Here is a 17,920-nt window from a genome sequence, read left to right on the forward strand (position 1 = left end):
GTGATTTCTGAGGAGGCAGAGACGGCCAAGCATTTGATTTCAATTTTGGAAGCAGAAGTCTTGACTGCCACACATTTTTGTGTTGCTCCTGCAGTATATTGATGAGTGTTTTATTCTAAATTTATATTTTTTACAGATAAGCATTAATTTGGAAATATGTGTTTGATGCTTGAAATTGATATTAAAGTAATGATCAGTTGTATATTTCAGTTACAGAAAATGAAAAAGCTGTTTGTCAGTAGTTGGCACTGTTATCTAAAGCTCCTTGTGCTGTATGAGTAAATGTTATTAGCATTGAGAACTGAGCAATTTCACATCCAAAACTTGTACTCTTGTTTCAGTCAGTGTGCAGTGCACTTCCTTTTGACCAACTCACGCCTGAATCTCAGTTTTCCAAACTTTGTTTGAGTCCAACTTTCTAAACCTAACTTGTTCACTCCCAACTTCCATTTCTCAAAATGTTTAACAACACTTAAAAAATAGCTTTGGTTGTCCTTGCCTTGCAGGATGATCTGGAGTAGTAGAAGGGTTTAGCTGAGCAGAAGGCGGCATGGTAGTGCCCAGCATGGTTCAGTCAGATCTGATGTTGAGTGACTAGGCCAGTCTTCCTCCTTTTGGACTTAAAGGAGTGATAGGGACTCCACCAGGGTAATGGCAGGGTTGGAAGATGGTGAGAATTTGGTGGGAATAAAGGCAGAGGCTAAGAGCTGGGGGGGGAACACTTTTTCCAGGAATAATTGTTGAAGTTGTAGGATGCCACGGGGATGGTGGTGGTAAGGGAGACAGGGACGTGGACAGAGGTAACCTTATTAGTGATTGAGACCTTAAAGTGGCGATATGGAATCATAGAATGGTTACAGCACAGAAGGAGGCCATTTGGCCCGTCACACCCATGCTGGCTCTCTGCAAGAGCACTTCAGCTAGTCCCACTCCCCCACCCTTTCTCTGTAGCCCTGCAATTTTTTTTTCCTTCAGCTACTTTGCCAATTCCCTTTTGAAAGCCACGATTGAATCTGCCTCCACCACCCTTTCAGGCAGTGCATTCCAGATCCTAATGAATCGCTGCGTAAAAAAGTTTTACCTCATGTTGCCTTTGGTTCTTCTGCCAATCACCTTAAATCTGTGTCCTCTGGTTCTCGACCCTTCTACCAATGGGAACAATTTCTCTCTATCTACTCTGTCTAGACCTCTATCAAATCTTCTCTCAACCGTCTCTGCTCTAAGGAGAACAACCCCAGCTTCTCCAGTCTATCCACGTAACTGAAGTCCTTCATCCCTGGAACCATTCTTGTAAATCTTTTCTGCACCTTCTCTCGGACCTTCACATCCTTCCTAAAGTGTGGCGCCCAGAATTGGACACAATACTCCAGTTGAGGCCGAACCAATGTTCTATAAAGGTTCATCATAATTGCCTTGCTTTTGTACTCTAAGCCTCTATTTATGAAGCTCAGTATCCTGTATGCTTTTTTAACCGCTTTCTCAACCTGCCCTGCCACCTTCAACGATTTGCGCACATATACCTCCAGGTCTCTCTGTTCATGCACCCCCTTTAGGATTTTTTTTAATTTATTTTTTTATTCGTTTTATGGGATGTGGGCGTCGCTGGCAAGGCCAGCATTTATTGCCAATCCCTAATTGCCCTTGAGAAGGTGGTGGTGAGCCACCGCCTTGAACCGCTGCAGTCCGTGTGGTGAAGGTACTCCCACAGTGCTGTTAGGGAGGGAGTTCCAGGATTTTGACCCAGCAACGATGAAGGATCGGCGATATACTTCTAGGTCAGGATGGTGTGTGACTTGGAGGGGAACTTGGAGGTGGTGGTGTTTCCATGCGCCTGCTGTCCTTGTCCTTCTAGGTGGAAGAGGTCGCGGGTTTGGGAGGTGCTGTCAAAGAAGCCTTGGCAAGTTGCTGCAGTGCATCTTGTAGATGGTATACACTGCAGCCACGGTACGCCGCCGGTGGAGGGATTGAATGTTTAAGGTGGTGGATGGGGTGCCAATCAAGCGGGCTGCTTTGTCCTGGATGTCGTCAAGCTTCTTAAGTCTTGTTGGAGCTGCACTCATCCAGGCAAGTGGAGAGTATTCCATGACGCTCCTGACTTGTGCCTTGTAGATGGTGAAAGGCTTTGGGGAGTCAGGAGGTGAGACACTCGCCACAGAATGCCTAGCCTCTGACCTGCTCTTGTTGCTACTGCATTTATGTGGCTAGTCCAGTTAAGTTTCTGGTCAATGCTGACCCCCCAGGATGTTGATGGTGGCAGATTCAGTGATGGTAATGCCGTTGAATGTCAAGGGGTGGTGGTTAGACTCTCGCTTGTTGGAGATAAATGGGTATGATCTGATAGCCATTACAGAGTCGTGGTTGCAAGGTGAACAAGGCTGGGAACTGAATATTCGGGGGTATTTGCCATTTCGTAAGGATAGGCAGAAAGGAAAAGGAGGTGGTATAGCTCTGTTAATAAGGGATGAGATCAGTGCAGTAATGAGAAATGATATTGGCCTAGAAGATCAAGATGTAGAATCAGTTTGGGTGGAGATAAGAAATAATAAGGGTAAAAAGTCACTGGTGGGAGTGGTCTACAGGCCCCCAAACAGTAGCCACACTGTAGGACAGAGAATAAATCAAGAAATAATAGAGGCTTGTAAGAAAGGTACGGCTATAATCATGGGAGATTTTAATCTTCATATTGATTGGACAAAGTAAATTGGCGAAGGTAGACTTGAGGAAGAGTTCTTAGTGTATACGGAATGGTTTCTTGGAACAATATGTTGTGGAACCAACCAGGGAGAAGACTATTTTAGATCTGGTAATGTGTAACAAGGCTGGATTAATTAATGATCTCGAAGTAAAGGATCCTCTTGGGAAGAGTGATCATAGCATGGTAGAATTTCAAATTCAGTTTGAGGGTGAGAAAGCTAGGTCTCAAACTAGTGTCCTGAACTTAAACAAAGGTAATTACAATGGTATGAAGGCAGACTTGGTTAAAGTGGACTGGGAAAATATATTACAGGGTAAGACTAGAAAAGCAGTGGCAAACATTTAAGGAGATATTTCATAACTCTCAGCAAAGATATATTCCAGTGAGAAAGAAAGACTAAGAGAAGGATGAACCATCATAAAGAAAGAGAAGATAGATTATGAGAGTAAGCTAGCAAGAAATATAAAACCAGACAGTAAGAGCTTCTACAGGTATATAAAAAGGAAGCGAGTAGCTAAAGTAAACGTTGGTCCCCTAGAGGATGAGTCTGGGGAATTAATAATGGGAAACAGGGAAATGGCGGAGATCTTGAACAAATATTTTGTATCGGTCTTCATGGTAGAAGACACTAAAAGCATCCCAATAATGGATAATCAAGGGGCTATTGGGGTGGGAGGGGGGGGGACTTAAAACAATCACTATCACTAGAGAGAAAGTACTAGGCAAACTAATGGGATTAAAGGTGGATGTCCCCTGGACCCGATGGCGTGCGTCGTAGAGTCTTAAAAGAGGTGGCTGCAGAGATAGTGGATGCATTGGTTGTAATCTACCAAAATTCACTGGATTCTGGAGAGGTCCCAGCGGACTGGAAAACCGCAAATGTAACGCGCCTATTTAATGAAAGGAGGGAGACAGAAAGCATGCAACTATCGACCAGTTGGCCTAACATCTGTCATTGGGAAAATGCTGGAGTCCATCATTAAGGAAGTGGTAGCAGGACATTTAGAAAATCATAATATAGTCAAGCCGAGTCAACATGGTTTTATGGAAGGGAAATCATGCTTGACAAATTTGCTGGAGTTCTTTGAGAATGTAATGAGCAGGGTGCACAAAGGGGAACCAGTAGATGTCATGTATTTGGATTTCCAGAAGGCATTCGATAAGGTGCCACATAAAAGGTTACTACACAAGATAAGAGCTCACGGGGTTGGGGGTAATATATTAGCATGGATGGATAGAGGATTGGCTAACTAACAGAAAACAGAGAGTCAGGATAAATGGGTCATTTTCAGGTTGGCAAACTGTAACTTGTGTGGTGCCGCAGGGATCAGTGCTGGGGCCTCAACTATTTACAATCTATACTAATGACTTGGATGAAGGGACTGAGTGTAATGTAGCCAAATTTTCTGATGATACAAAGATAGGTGGGAAAGCAAATTGTGTGGAGGATGCAAAGAATCTCCAAAGGGATATAGATAGGCTAGGTGAGTGGGCAAAAATCTGGCAGATGGAGTTTAATGTGGGAAAATGCGAGGTTATCCACTTTGGTAGGAAAAATAAAAAAGCAAATTATTATTTAAATGGGGAGAGATTACAAAATGCTGAGGTACAGAGGGATCTGGGGGTCCTTGTACATGAATCACAAAAAGTTAGCATGCAGGTAATCAGGAAGGCAAATGGAGTGTTGTCCGTTATTGCAAGGGGAATGGAGTATAAAAGCAGGGAAGTCCTGTTACAACTGCACAGGGCGTTGGTGAGACCACACCTGGAGTACTGTGTACAGTTTTGGTCTCCTTATTTAAGGAAGGATATACTTGCATTGGAGGCAGTTCAGAGAAGGTTCACGAGGTTGATTCCGGAGATGAAGAGGTTGTCTTATGAAGAAAGGTTGAGCAGGTTGGACCTATACTCATTGGAGTTTAGAAGAATGAGAAGGGATCTTATTAAAACATATAAGATTCTGAAGGGGCTTGACAGGGTAGATGCAAAGAGAATGTTCCCCCTTGTGGGGGAATCTAGAACTAGTGGGCATAATTTCAGAATAAGGGGGCACCCCTTTAAATTGGAAATGAGGAGGAATTTCTTCTCTCAGAGGGTCGTGAATCTTTGGAATTCTCTTCCCCAGAGAGCTGTGGAGGCTGGGTCATTGAATATATTTAAGGTGGAGATAGACAGATTTTTGAACGATAAGGGAGTCAAGGGTTATGGGGAGCAGGCAGGGAAGTGGAGTTGAGGCCTAGATCAGATCAGCCATGACCTTATTGAATGGCGGAGCAGGCTCGAGGGGCCAAATGACCTACTCCTGCTCCTACTTCTTATGTCATTGCCTGGCACTTGTGTGGCGTGAATGTTACCTGCCACTTATCAGCCCAAGCCTGAACATCGTCCAAGTCTTGCTGCATTCAGTCATGGACTGCTTCTTTATCTGAGGAGTTGTGAATGGCGCTGAACACTGTGCAGTCATCAGCGAACATCCCCATTTCTGAGCTCATGTTAGAGGGAAGGTCATTGATGAAGCAGCTGAAGATGGTTGGGCGTAGGACACTGCCCTGAGGAACTCCTGCAGCGATGTCCTGGGGCTGTGATGATTGACCTTCAACCACCACAACCATCTTCCTTTGTGCTAGGTATGACTCCAGCCTGTGGAAAGTTTTCCCCCGATTCCCATTGACTTCAGTTTTGCTAGGGCTCCTTGATGCCACACTCAGTCAAATGCTGCTTTGATGTCAAGGGCAGTCACTCTCACCTCATCTCTGGAATTCAGCTCCTTTGTCCATGTTTGGACCAAGGCTGTAATGAGGTCGGGAGCCGAGTGGTCTTGGCAGAACCCAAACTGGGCATCAGTGAGCAGGTTATTGGTGAGTAAGTGCCGCTTGATAGCACTGTTGATGACACCTTCCATCACTTTGCTGATGATTGAGGTTAGACTGATGGGGCGGTAATTGACTGGATTGGATTTGTCCTGCTTTTTTTGGACAGGATATACCTAGGCAGTTTTCCACATTGTCGGATAGATGCTAGTGTTGTAGCTGTACTGGAACAGCTTGGCTAGAGGCGCGGCTAGTTCTGGAGCACAATTCTTCAGCACGATAGCCAGGATGTTGTCGGGGCCAATAGCCTTTGCTGTATGCAGTGCGCTCAGCCGTTTCTTGATATCACGTGGAGTGAATCGAATTGGCTGAAGACTGGCTTCTGTGATGGTGGGGACCGCAGGAGGAGGCCGATATGGATCATCCACTAGGCACCTCTGGCTGAAGATGGTTGCAAACACTGCAGCTTTGTCTTTTGCACTCACGTGCTGGGCTCCACCATCATTGAGGATGGAGATATTCATGGAGCCTCTTCCTCCCATTAGTTGTTTAATGGTCCACCACCATACGCAACTGGATGTGGCAGGACTGCAGAGCTTTGATCTGATCCATTAGTTGTGAGATCGCTTAGCCCTGACTATAATATGCTGCTTCCGCTTTTTAGCATGCATGTAGTCCTGTGTTGCAGCTTCCCCAGGTTGGCACCTCATTTTTAGGTACGCCTGCTGCTGCTCCTGGCATGCTCTTCTACACTCCTTAGTGAACCTGGGTTGGTCCCCTGGCTTGATGGTAATATTGTATCAAGTGGCCATGTATATAGGTGGGAGAGTTCATGTGAAGGGTGAGACAGAGTGAAGACAGGAGGGCAGCAAATTTGGAGGAGAGGGGACTAGGTGTAGGTTGAAATCAGAGGGCATGAGTCGCAGCTCGTGCACAGACTAAGGGAGGAGGAGGTCTTGGTGAGGATGTCGGAGTGGGGCATTGGAAAGAGGTTCATTTTAATCATTTTCTTTCTTTCAAAGAGAGTTTCTTCAAATTGTCATTCCTACATGCTGGATGGTGTTGTCTTTTTGCAGCCCCATGGCCTTTCTGTGGTCCTGACCTCACCTGCAGTCTTCACTTTCACCGGCTCTATGTGTCCTGAACGCCACTTGGAAGCGGCTGAGATACTGGGTAGGAGACCGATTTCTCACAGACATCAGAATGAGAGTTTGAAAGTGAATTATAGGTCAACCCGTTATTTTCTTCCAAAACTGTCTTTTGGTTAAGCCCTCACAAAGACATTCTTATGGAAATCAAACAAATAAAGTTGCCAACTGACCTGAACTGTCATTAAATGAGACACCATTTGATTCTTTTGTTCATTAACTGATCTCAGTGACTAACTGAATAAATTACAATGTATTTAGTCTGCTTTTATATTTCAGCAGAGTTAGATGAAAAAATCCATCTGTACAACACTCACTGATTATCTTTCTGGTATGTATGTACCAGTAAATTTACAGTTAGTAAGTAACAAAAAATCTCTGTTTTGGAATTAAAGCACACCAGAAAATATTGTTAAAATTAATATTAAAATATGATTAGCAGTAGTCCTTTTGAAGACTTGTACAGCCTGCAGTTAAAATTTGATCCAACATAATGAGAAAAGCATCAAATGGAGTCTCACTTAAAATACATTGCCATTTAATGACAGTTCTGGTCAGGTGACAATTTTATTTGTTTGCTCCAAAAAAAAGTTCTATTTAAAGACATATCCAAAAAATAGAAAAAAAACTAAAGGTTTGTTGAAGTAGTAATTGAATTCATTTTACTTGTATGTGCGGCTGTTTTTGATGTATTTTACATATATTACAGTCAGGTATAGAGGATAGTAAAATGAAGCACTGTACTGTGAATACTCAGTGCGACTTCCTTCCTATCTGATACTACAGACTGGGCTCTGTGTCTCTTTCAGGGACTGATGTGCAGACTGTGAAACGTGAAGATGCAGGATTAGTTCTGGCCGATACTCTTCGGAAACTCCTGTTTGAGTTGAATGTTGAAGATGGTCTGAGTGCAGTTGGTTACAGTAAAGAAGATATTCCAGCTCTCGTCAAAGGAACTCTGCCTCAGGTGTGTAGAAGGCGAAAGCACAGCTCCAGTAAGGAGAGATTACTTTTGAATTTTACAGAATTATTACAAAACAAAATGATTTAAACTAAAAACAAGAAAAAAGGTAAATAAACTGAAAAGTGGAATGTTTCTATGGTAAACTAATGTTCATGTTAGGCATGTGAGGAAAACGCCCGAGTATTTATACTTTCCTTGGACGGCGCCACCAGCTGACCGCCCAGTGTTATCTCATGAGTCATTTCTACATGAATGGTAAGATTCATGACACTGGACAAATGAAGGAAAGGAAAATTGGGATGGTTACTGTGTGGCTGCAGGGCTGGTGCAAGAAAGGGACGGCCTTCATCTGAACCGAAACAACACCAATGTTCTTGTGGGAAGGGTAAATCGAGCAGTGTGGAAGGATTTAAACTAATATGATAGGGGGTGGGGAAAGTCTACCTTTGAGACTAGAAAGGGAGAGCATTATTAATAAAGCTATTGAATAATAGCAGAAGGCTTAACTGAAATAAGTAGCAAAGGTTCTGACCACAATTTTTCAATCCCCCTTAAACATGTAAATTGTAGCAGGGGACCGGAGGGTAGCTGGCATACCACCTTTGTTCAAGAAGGGAGAGAAGGAAAAATCAGTTAACAATAGACCAGTTAGTCTAATGTCAGTTATCGGCAAACTCTTAGGCCGCAATTTTAATTCAGCTGAGAGGGCAGGTTTGGAGACAGGTCGGCAGCAAAAATCGGAAAAACTGTCGGCGGGTTGCAAACCCGGCTCCACGCTATTTTCGCAAGGGTCGGGTCAGCCGCTCCCGAACTGACCCGACACCAAACAGCGGAGAAGGCAGTTAACAGCTTGTTAACTTCTAATCCTATTTTAATAGGGGTTTCTGATTTTGTTGCATTTTGTCCGTGTTTCCCGTCTTCCAAGAAACACGACAGCTGCAATGAGTCGGGTTTCTCGAGGTCATGAATTGTTGTCAGTTGCTGCAGCAGCTTAAAAGTGCTCCTGCAACATGGCTGACATTCAAATGCCACAACTTTGTTTGATGTTTTGGCAAAGATTTTGCCACTCTACTGAACTTTTTAAAAATTTGTTTATGGGATGTGGGCGTCGCTGGCAAGGCCAGCATTTATTGCCCATCCCTAATTGCCCTTGAGAAGGTGGTGGTGAGCCGCCTTCTTGAACCGCTGCAGTCCATGTGGTGAAAGTACTCCCACAGTGCTGTTAGGGAGGGAGTTCCAGGATTTTGACCCAGCAACGATGAAGGATCGGCGATATCCATCTAAGTCAGGATGGTGTGTGACTTGGAGGGGAACTTGGAGGTGGTGGTGTTCCCATGCGCCTGCTGCCCTTGTCCTTCTAGGTGGAAGAGGTCGTGGGTTTGGGAGGTGTTGCCGAAGAAGCCTTGGCGAGTTGCTGCAGTGCATCTTGTAGATGATACACACTGCAGCCACGGTACGCCGGTGGTGGAGGGAGTGAATGTTTAAGGTGGTATATGGGCTGCCAATCAAGCGGGCTGCTTTGTCCTGGATGGTATCGAGCTTCTTGAGTGTTGTTGGAGCTGCACTCATCCACACTCCTTACTTGTGCCTTGTAGATGGTAGAAAGACTTTGGGGAGTCAGGAGGTGAGACATTCGCCGCAGAATACCCAGCCTCTGACCTGCTCTTGTTGCCACAGTATTTATTTGTGAGTGTTCAAGCTGACAGCCATCTGCAGTGTCACCTGTTTGGAATATCCTCAGGCCACTTTGACTGTGCGCTTCAAGCTTCTTTCCTCAACTGAAATCTATAGCAACGGTATGGGAACTATTTATACCCTTTCATCCTGGTCGTCAGATTCTGAGGAAGAGCAGCCGCGGCAGCGCCACAACAGCAGCACCAGCACCAGGAGCGCCAACCTCCTCCTCACCCACCTGATGATGCACAGAGCGGAGGGCTTCAGTGCTGGAGATACTCCCAACACAGGGCTTACAGGCAGAGGATCAGCTTCCTCAGCATGACTGAGCAGCAGTGCCAAAGGAGGCTGAGACTTTCGAGAGACGTCGTCGCTGACATCTGCACAATGCTGCACCAGCACCTGGAGCCCAGAGGAGCGGGTGGACACTACTTACCAGTGGATGTCAAAGACACCACCGCAATAAACTTCTTTGCTTCGGGCTCCTTGCAGGGATCAGTGGCAGACCAGCGGCATCTCCCAGTCGGCCGCACACGCCTGCATCATGCAGGTTACCGATGCCCTCTTTGTAAAGTTGCACAATTACATCCACTTCTCCTCAGATGAAGCAAGTGTGACCGTGCTTGCGGTTGGCTTTACAAATATGGCAGGCTTTCCAATGGTGCAGGGCGTCATAGACTGCACACATGTGGCTATTAGGGCTCCCTATCACAACCCAGCTGTATTTGTTAACTGCAAGGGCTTCCACTCCCTCAATGTCCAGCTGGTGTGTAACCACAGGAAGAACATCATGCATGTTTGCGCAAAGTACCCTGGCAGTTGCCATGACTTCTTCATCCTGCAGCAGTCTACTGTGCCTCAGCTCTTCAATCCGCCAACCTGACTTTCCGGATGGCTACTTGGCGACAAGGGCTATCCCCTGAAAAAGTGGCTCATGACACCAATCAGGAGGCCAGCAAACGAGGCTGAGGAGCGGTACAATGTGAGCCACATTTCCACCAGAAGCATCATAGAGCAAACCATCGACTTACTAAAAATGCGATTCCGATGCCTGGACAGATGTGGTGGAGTCCTGCAATATGCACCAGCCAGGGTGTCCAGAATCATCGTGGTGTGCTGTGCCCTGCACAACATCGCACAGCTGCGTGTCTCAGTGCTGCCGGACGACCAAGTGGCTCCGCGCACACACACCTCGGAAGAAGAGGAGGATAACGAGGAGCCATGCCTTGCGGTTCCATATGTGGCCAATGCAGCAGCACGCGACCACATTGCTGGCCGTCAAGCAAGGGATGCACTCATCCATGCCAGATTTGCGTAGGCTTACGTTTCAAACACAGGTGGCTGGCAGATGAAGATAAGGTTGAGATTCTTAACAACCCATACATCATCTGTCCAATAAACGGTGCGTTCTGATCACCGTCACCACCATCATTATAAATGTAATTAGCCCAAGGCCCTCACTGTGAAACTTCCATTTCCCAGAACACATAGACCAGAACCTCAACTCTTTGCCATCATTTTTGTTTAATGCCATCACAAAAGGAGGACACTCGCTAATTTACAGCACAATATAACACCCACGTGACTACCCTTGTGACTATTTGTGTGTTAACTTCCTCTTACGTGTGCTTCTACGTGGTGCTTCCCCTGTGGCTTCAGCAGATGTGGAGGTACCTTGCTCACTTTGATGTTGCGCCTGCTTAGACGCCTTTGGCGGGTGTCCTCTGGGTTTGGGAGCCTGGGAGGGCTCCTCCACAGTCTGCTCTTCCTGCGGCTGTGCAGGGGCTGAGACGGCCATCTCAGTTTGGTGTGGAATGTGGGGCTCTGACCGAGGGCTCTGCAGTGGCATGGTCGTGTGAGCACTGGGAGAGGAGCCCACACTTTCTTGTTGCCTGCCAGCAACATCCCTCTCATGGGTCAGCCGCACTTCAGTGATAGCAAGTGGCTGGAGAGCACCTTGCTGCACATCAGTGGGGCCATGAGGACCCGTCTTTGTACTGACAGTCCTCATAACAAGGACGTCCATGAAGCTCTGGTGTCTCTCCTGAATAGATGCCCATCTCTCCTCCATTGCAGACAATCTATTTTGAAGAGTCACCATGTTTTCGTGAGTCTGGCGACTTATGTCCTCCATGGCAGTTGCCACCTTCTCCATGGCGGAACGTTCATGCGCCATTGCCTCCACAAAGGCAGTGCTCATGTTAGAGATGGACTCCTCCATTCTCTGCACACTCGCAGTTACCCTGGATGAAAACCCTGTCAGAGACTCCTGCACTTGTTTCTGGAGTTCCAACACCACTCTCTTTCTGGATGGCCCCAGAGGCACAGCGTCTACATGCAGCTGAGCAGAGCTAGGAGAGTCCTGCGACCTCCAACGAGGACTCTCCACTGCTGTCGCTGTCTCCGCCATCTGCTGATGCTCACTTGTGAGCTGTGATACACCAGGTGACAACGCTACTCTATGTCGTGAAGGCTCCACCGAGGTGTGCGTTTCTGCGCTCGTGCTGGATGCGCTGAGTCCTGGTGATGCAGCTCCCTCAGAGGCTCCAGGTTCCTCTGAGGAGTCGTCTGGCTCTTCCTCCTGGACAGTGGGGAGGAGGGCTCTCGATGGTCCTGTGAGAGAGTAAAGGCATGAGCTAGACATCAGATTTTCAGGTAGCAGACAAATCCTTTTCTGCAGATGATCAGCAGTCAATCTCTATGAGCATCATATGCCATTGCAGTCAATCATGAATTGTAAATGCGAGGGATGAAAATGCATTCTGTCACCAGCTTCCTCAACTGCGCCCGTCTCTCCTTCCCCCACTTCCAACTCCTCACCACCTCCCACGATGTCGTGAGCAGCCTCCTCAGCATTGGTTAATGTGGCCAGGGATGGTGTGCCTCCTCCTGTCTTTGCTTTCTCCCTCTTATTGTGGGCTAGCTTTTCCTGCAAGGAGGGTCACAAGTGGCATTTTAGTGAGAGTGATGGAGTGAGTGTGAAAAATCCAAAACCTAGAAGCTTAGAGGGAGACCAAGATGGAGTGAGGTGGCAAGAGGAAGCTACCTCCCTGTGCATTGTTACTTGTTGTCATTGCATAACCGTGAGAGCAAGTGTGAGGGCTGCATAGTGGAATAGTGAAGTGATTCAGTACAGAGAGAGAGATAGAGAGGTAAGGGTGCAAGGGAGGTATGGGTAAGGTGGGATGTGGAGGAGCAGGCTGACAATGCAGAGTGCTGGTGATGAGAAGAGAAGGGAAGCAGTTTGAAGGTAAGTGTGATGTGATACTCACTTTTGATCGCGCAAGATCATTGAAGCGTTTTCGGCACTGCACCCAGGTGCTTATACATAGCGACCTTGCGCTTACCTCCTCAGCAATCTGCTGAGGAGGCTTCCTCCGGCCATCGGGAGGGAACAGAATCTGCCTACGTCCTCTTACTCCCTGCACAAGAGTTTGCAGGTACTCCTCAGTGAACTGGGGAGCAGCCTTGGCTTTCACAGCACTCATGGTCACTTTGGCCCATTCAAGCTGCAGCAGTAACGAGAAATGAGAGGCTGAGGCTACATGAAGCCCTTAAAAACAAGTGCAGCAATGACCTCATCAGTGCAGACCAAAAGACCCGCTCCCAGGCAATGCAGCAGGCAGCGTGCATGATGGGACTAATTGAAACAATTAACGCGAAATGGGACACCGGGAGTGGATGAAACCAGCAGCGGGTCCAAAACCCGCCCACCAGGCAACCCGAGTCCATCCCGCCTCCTCCATTAAAATCGAGGCCTTAGAATCCATAATTCAGGATAACATCAGTAGGCACTTAGAAATGCATGGGATAATCAAGGATAGCCAGCATGGATTGTTAAAGGCAAGTTCTGTTTAATAAGTTTGAGTTTTTTGAAGAAGTCTCATAGGAGGCTTGTTACAAAAATTCCAACTTATAAGATAAAATGTAGCAACATGGAGGGGAAATTGGTTGACAGACAGGAAACAAAGAGCCTTTGCCGATTTGGATAAAGGAAGGAAGTGGTGTACCCCAGGGGTCAGCACTGGGCCTACTTTTATTCTCAGCATATATCGGTGATTTGTACTTGGGCATAGGGAGCACATTTTGAAATTTGCTGATGACACAAAGCTGGAGGCTTGGCAGTGAATTGGACTGTATAAGACTATAGGTTAGCTAAATGGGCAGCCAGTTGTATCAACTATCCCAGCAAAATGTTGTGCCAAGTGAGTCACCTTGTGATTCAAGCAGGAGTAGGCTTGAGAAGGCAGAATGAGGAGATTAGGGTGATGCTCATCAGGGTGTAGGGCAATGTGCCATTGCTCTCACCTTTCCTGCCCTGCTTAGGTTATTGAAGCACTTCCTGCATTGGATCCAGGAGCGTGACTCATGCTGCTGACCTCCTGGGCAACCTCCAACCATGCCTTCTTTGTGTCAGCAGCAGGCTTTATCCTCCAGTCACTAGGGAACAGTACCTCTCTCTAACTCCTCACAGCCCCCAGCAGCACATCCAGGGAGGTGTCGCTGAAGCGGGGCGTAGCCTTTGCCCATCTTGACTCCATTGCGATAGTGCTTTGTTTCTCCATGGCAACGCCAACTGTTTCAACTTGAATGTTTGGAGTGTCCCTTTAAATACTGCAGTTCAGATCAAGCCATGCGGGTTGTCAACACGCCTGCTGATGCTCATTGGACACGAAACCCGGAAGTAAAATGATAATGAGGTGGTTGAGTTAAAAAGCCACTGACAGACACACTGCACTTACTTCCGGGTTTCCTACGTGCTATCAGGCGCCCACCTGCGCCCAGCGCGTCTGCAAATTATAATCCAGCCCATGGAGTCCACTGGCCTTGAGATCGCTGATCTAAAAGGTGGGCATCCCAACCCAAAAGGATGGAACTTAATAAGAGGGGGTTTCAGAGGAACACCTTGGAGCACATGGTGATCCTAAGACCACCATTATAGGACGGAAACCCTGTTGATCCTGACCACTTACAATAGAGGCGATCTGTGAGGGACCATTGCTTGAGTAGCTTCAAATGGAGTGATCTCACAAAAAATGTCATATTGGGGAGCACAAAGATTGTTGCTGCAATCGGCCCAAGGATATGAAGATACATGCCTGCTGGAATCAAGGAATTCTATTGGAGAACCACACCAAACCAGACAGGGGACAGACTCTTTCCAGGGCAATCCAAAAGAAGGGTGCCTCTCCTGCAAAGACTCCAGGTGAGATTTCTCAGAGCTAAAAATTCCAATTTCCTGGAATGTTGTATGTACTCGTTGGACTGCTGCCCAAATGGACTGTCAATATATAATTCTTGTGAGCCAAGTGTCTAGCTATGCAGCCCGTATCTCCTGAGATGTGCCGGTACAATAAACAGACATTTCATAAGCAGCCTGGGAGCAAAGGATAGGGTGAAGAGGAGTCATATTGGTAACTAACCCTAGCAATGAAATCTGAGACACCTGCAGTGATACAGCTCTGTGCCGGTGTGGAAATAGCCATCTTTCAGATCTCTGCCAGCTAGTCAGTCTCCTGGACACTTGCTTGAATTACTTGAGTCAAAATCCCCATCTTGAGGTTCGCCTTTTAGAGGACAGGAAGATGCCACTGTGTTCCTGACATCACAAACCCCTTAAAGGAGAGTTTGCCCCTTGTGTGATTTTTTTTCTCTCAGGAACATTACCCGTTGACACCTTATTCCAGTGATTTGTGGAGGATGTGTGCTGAAAAAGAATTGCCTTTGTCTGTTTGAAAACAATAAACAGTTTTTCTGCTGATCTGTTTTAGGAGAGGGTAACAAAACTGGCACCGAGGCCTCAGACAGAAGAAGACCTGGCAGCTTTGTTCGAGTCCTCTATGAAGCTGTATTGATCTTGTTTCATAGAATAAAGAACTCAAAACTATATTAAGTATAAGGGCACCTCACCGAATACAAAAGAATATAAGCAAACTACTGCTTGGTATACCAACTTGTCAAAGTAGATTTTAAATATAGTACTGTAAATGTTTTTGAGTTAAAAATGGTAACCAGTAATTACATAAAAATTGTGGAGGGCTATTTTCTGACTGTCACTAATTGTTATGCCAACTTATTACCTGTGGTAAACCACTTTTATCGTTACACTATAGTTATCACTGTTGTATTGTTATCACCGTTATCACTGTTGTATCACGATACGAGGTCGCCTCTTGTCGCGCTGTTATACCTGGGCTGACCACCTCCGACTCCGCCCATGGCTCCACCTACCTGCCCAGGTATAAAGGTAGTCGACTGGCTGGTATTCCTCCTTGTTGGACCCGATCACCCACGAGGGTGGGCTCTGTTATTTAGTCAATAAAAACCTTTAGTTACGTTCCTAACTCGTCGCTTTTTATTGGACGAATTGATAGGTATATCAATTTTATTGACTAAATTTTAAAGATGTCTACTACTGGCCAGCCAGAAGCCCTCCCAGAAGCACAGCCACACCAGCCGGCTTGGCTGCAAGCCCTCAAACCACCGTACCTGGATCTAAACCCACAGGCAGCAAACGCAGCCCTCAACTTCAAACACTGGCTGGACTGCTTCGAATCCTACCTGGAAGAATCCGGCGCCCCGCAGAGATCCAAACTAAGACTTCTGAACGCCCAAGCGAGCCCGAGAGTATACGCACTCATACAGGACACGACTACGTACGAGGCCGCTATCAACCTACTGAAACAGCAGTACCGCAGCCCGGTAAATTACATGTACACCAGGCACCGCCTAAGATCCCGCCCGCAACAGCCAGGAGAGTCTGTAGCTGAATTTTTACGGGCGCTAAGAGCACTCGGCAGGAACTGTGACTTTAAAGAGGTGACGGCTGTTGAAAATACGGAAGATAATATCCGCGATGCCTTTGTGAAAGGCCTACGGTCCGACTACTCACGGCAAAGACTGCTTGAAGCTAAAGACCTCGACCTGGACAAAGCTGAAGCCCTCGCTCTCTCCCTGGAGGTGGCCCATCAGGACCAGGAGGCGTTTTCCAGGTACTGCTCGCGACCCTGGGACTCGGGCCCGACCCCTACCGCAATACCCTTCGCAGCGCCGCCCCCGGGACCTACCTCAGCGTCGGCGTCCCGGACCCGACCGGGCCCGCCACCCCCGGTACCGGCTCCGACATCGGGAACCCGCGATCGGGCCGCCGGCTGCTTCTTTTGCGGCCAGGAGAAGCACCCGAGGTCGCGCTGCCCAGCCAGGAACTCTACCTGCACAACCTGCAGGAAGAAAGGCCATTTCTCTAAGGCCTGCAGGAGCGGATCTTCAGAGGCCAGCAGTGCCTCATGCGAACTGTGGGGGCGGCCATCTTCTTTCACGGCAACTGAGGCCAGTATCCCCACACGTGAGTCATGGGGGTGGCCATCTTTGATCAAGGCAACCGACCCCAATAGTGCCTCATGTGAGTTATGGGGGCAGCCATCTTCTCCGCCATTTTGTCCTACCTCGTGGGAGACGCCATTTTACCCACCACGCCCGACTGCCACCGGGCCCCCGGACCCGACGACCGCCTCGCCCGCAGACGACAACGACTCGCTTACCTACACGCTAGCCTCCGTCACTCTGGATCAAGCCCGCCCACACCACCTGTCCAAGTCGATGATGGACATCAAAGTAAACGGCCACGCCACGACCTGCCTGTTCGACAGCGGAAGCACGGAGAGCTTCATCCACCCAGACACGGTGAGCCACTACTCCCTCCCTGTCCTGCCAACGCGCAACCGAATCTCGATGGCATCGAGGTCCCACGCCACGGACATTAGCGGCTACTGTGCTGTGACCTTGTCGGTTAAGGGTACAGAGTATAAAAACTTTAAACTCCTCGTCCTCCCCCAGCTCTGCGCTGCCGTCCTACTAGGGCTGGACTTCCAATCCCACCTCCAAAGTGTAACCCTAGCATACGGTGGACCCCTCCCCCCACTCACAGTCGACAACCAGCGAAGGTTAAACCGCCCACCGCGTAACACCTGCAGCCTATCCACCCTCAAGGTGCCGCCACCTTCCCTGTTCGCTAACCTCACCCCCGACTGCAAACCCGTCGCTACCAAGAGCAGGCGGTACAGCGCTGGGGACAGAGCTTTCATTAGCTCTGAGGTGCAGCGTCTCCTGAAGGAGGGCATCATCGAGGGGAGCAACAGCCCCTGGCGTGCCCAGGTCGTGGTCGTTAAGACCGGCGATAAAAATCGCCTGGTCATCGACTACAGCCAGACCATAAACAGATACACCCAGCTGGACGCATACCCCCTTCCCCGCATATCTGACATGGTCAATCAGATTGCACAATACCGCGTATTCTCGACCATCGACCTTAAGTCGGCCTACCACCAACTCCCTATCCACCCCGAGGACCGCCAGTACACCGCCTTCGAGGCGAATGGGCGCCTATACCACTTCCTTAGGGTCCCCTTCGGTGTCACCAACGGGGTCTCGGTCTTCCAAAGGGAGATGGACCGGATGGTTGACCAGAACGGACTGCAGGCCACATTCCCCTACCTAGATAACGTCACCATCTGCGGCCGCGACCGGCAGGACCACGACGTGAATCTGGAGAAATTCCTCCGTACAGCCCAACGGCTGAACCTCACCTACAATAAGGAGAAATGTGTGTTTAACACCTCGCGCCTTGCCA

The 17,920-nt window shown here is 47.9% G+C and overlaps 1 protein-coding gene across 5 annotated transcripts in view; it reads left to right on the forward strand.

Moving 5' to 3' along the window:
• The window catches only part of adhfe1 (alcohol dehydrogenase iron containing 1), a 94,341-nt gene extending 78,706 nt beyond the window's left edge, over positions 1-15,635 (forward strand). For 4 of the 5 annotated variants that reach the window (XM_085993073.1, XM_085993076.1, XM_085993074.1 and 1 more), the window contains 3 exons: positions 6,528-6,678; positions 7,463-7,620; positions 15,063-15,635. In XM_085993073.1, coding sequence (XP_085849199.1) covers positions 6,528-6,678; positions 7,463-7,620; positions 15,063-15,146 — 393 coding nt within the window. In that variant the 3' untranslated portion in view covers positions 15,147-15,635. The remainder of the gene's footprint in view (positions 1-6,527; positions 6,679-7,462; positions 7,621-15,062) is intronic. The other variant, XM_085993072.1, reaches the window with a different exon arrangement.
• Positions 15,636-17,920: the final 2,285 nt, after the last annotated feature.

Source organism: Somniosus microcephalus, chromosome 7 (assembly GCF_052327205.1).
Source record: "Somniosus microcephalus isolate GS21.2 chromosome 7, FLI_Smic_1.0, whole genome shotgun sequence".
NCBI lineage: Eukaryota > Metazoa > Chordata > Chondrichthyes > Squaliformes > Somniosidae > Somniosus > Somniosus microcephalus.